Consider the following 1820-nt stretch of genomic DNA (forward strand, 5'->3'; position numbering starts at 1 on the left):
TCCTGTCTCTGTGTCTCTCCTCTCCTCCTCTCTTTTCCTCTGTCTCTCCTCTCCTGACTCTGTGTCTCTCCTCTCCTCTCCTCTCCTCTCCTGACTCTGTGTCTCTCCTCTCCTGACTCTGTGTCTCTCCTCTCCTCTCCTCTCCTCTCCTGACTCTGTGTCTCTCCTCTCCTCTGTCTCTCCTCTCCTGTCTCTGTGTCTCTCCTCTCCTGACTGTGTCTCTCCTCTCCTCTCCTCTCCCCTCCTCTCCCTCTCCTCTCCTCTCCTCTCCTCTCCTGTCTCTGTATCTCTCCTCTCCTGTCTCTGTGTCTCTCCTCCTCTCCTGACTCTGTGTCTCTCCTCCTCTGTCTCTCATCTCCTCTCTCCTCGTCTCTCCTCTCCTCCTCATCTCCTCTCCTCTGTCTCTCCTCTCCTGACTGTCTCTCCTCTCCTGTCTCTGTGTCTCTCCTCCTCTCCTGACTCTGTGTCTCTCCTCCTCTGTCTCTCATCTCCTCTCTCCTCGTCTCTCCTCTCCTCTCCTCTCCTCTCCTCTGTCTCTCCTCTGTCTCTCCTCTCCTCTGTCTCTCCTCTCCTCTCCTCTCTTGACTCTGTGTCTCTATGTCTCTCCTCTCCTGACTCTGTGTCTCTCTGTCTCTCCTCTCCTCTCCTCTGTCTCTCCTCTCCTCTCCTCTCTCTCTCCTCTCCTCGTCTCATCTCCTCCTCCTCATCTCCTCTCTCCTCTCCTCTCCTGTCTCTGTGTCTCTCCTCTCCTGTCTCTGTGTCTCTCCCCTCCCCTCCCCTCCCCTCCTCTCCTCTCCTCTCCTCTCCTCTTTTCCTCTCCTCTCCTCTGTCTCTCCTCTCCTCTCCTCTTTTCCTCTCCTCTCCTCTCCTCTCCTCTTTCTCTCCTCTCCTGTCTCTGTGTCTCTCTTCCTCTCCTGTCTCTGTGTCTCTCTTCCTCTCCTGTCTCTGTGTCTCTCCTCCTCTCCTGACTCTATGTCTCTCCTCCTCTGTCTCTCATCTCCTCTCTCCGCGTCTCTCCTCTCCTCCTCTCATCTCCTCTCCTCTGTCTCTCCTCTCTCTCCTCTCCTCTGTCTCCTCTGTCTCTCCTCTCCTGACTGTCTCTCCTCTCCTGACTCTCTGTCTCTCCTCTCCTCTCCTGACTCTGTGTCTCTCCTCTCCTCCTCCTCTCCTCTGTCTCTCCTCTCCTCTCCCTCTCCTCTCCTGACTCCTCCTCATCTCCTCTTCTCTCCTAACTCTGCGTCTCCGTCTCTCTCCCCTGCAGACAAACAGCTGGACCTGACCACGGTGGACCTGAAGAAGCTGAAAGTGAAGGACCTGAAGAAGATCCTGGAGGAGTGGGGCGAGTCCTGCAAAGGCTGCGCCGAGAAGTCCGACTTCATCCGCAAAATCACGGAGCTCATGCCCAAGTACGCGCCGGCGGCCGCCAAAGCACGGACAGACCTCTAAAAACAAAACCACAACTTTGGACTCGACTTGGACCAGAATGCATTTTTGGAGAGGAGGAGGAGGAGGAGGAGGAGGAGGAGGAGGAGGAGGAGGACGTGTTTGTCTCGGTCTATTTGGGTTTTTTTTTTTTTTTTTTTTGGGGAGGGGAGGGGAGGGAGGTCATAATCCAACACAGATTCAGAAGTGTAGATATTAGTTTAACACCCACATGAGGAAGAGGAGGAGGAAGAGGAGGAAACAGTGAAGGGAGGCAGCCAAAAAAAAAAAAAGAAAAAGGGGCATTTCATCATTAATGTTTAACTTTAACAGTTTTTCCACATGAAGCCCTTTTCAGACATGGACTATGTAACTCTTAAAGCTTCAGTCACTGTTCA

At 53.4% G+C, this 1820-nt stretch overlaps 1 protein-coding gene across 1 annotated transcript in view; it reads left to right on the top strand.

Moving 5' to 3' along the window:
- The window catches only part of LOC128355683 (mesencephalic astrocyte-derived neurotrophic factor-like), an 8838-nt gene extending 7018 nt beyond the window's left edge, over positions 1-1820 (top strand). The window contains 1 exon segment of the mRNA XM_053316009.1: positions 1262-1820. Within this exon segment, the coding sequence (XP_053171984.1) occupies positions 1262-1446 (185 nt within the window). The 3' untranslated portion in view covers positions 1447-1820.

The sequence above is a fragment of the Scomber japonicus genome, chromosome 3 (assembly GCF_027409825.1).
Source record: "Scomber japonicus isolate fScoJap1 chromosome 3, fScoJap1.pri, whole genome shotgun sequence".
Taxonomy (NCBI): Eukaryota; Metazoa; Chordata; class Actinopteri; order Scombriformes; family Scombridae; genus Scomber; species Scomber japonicus.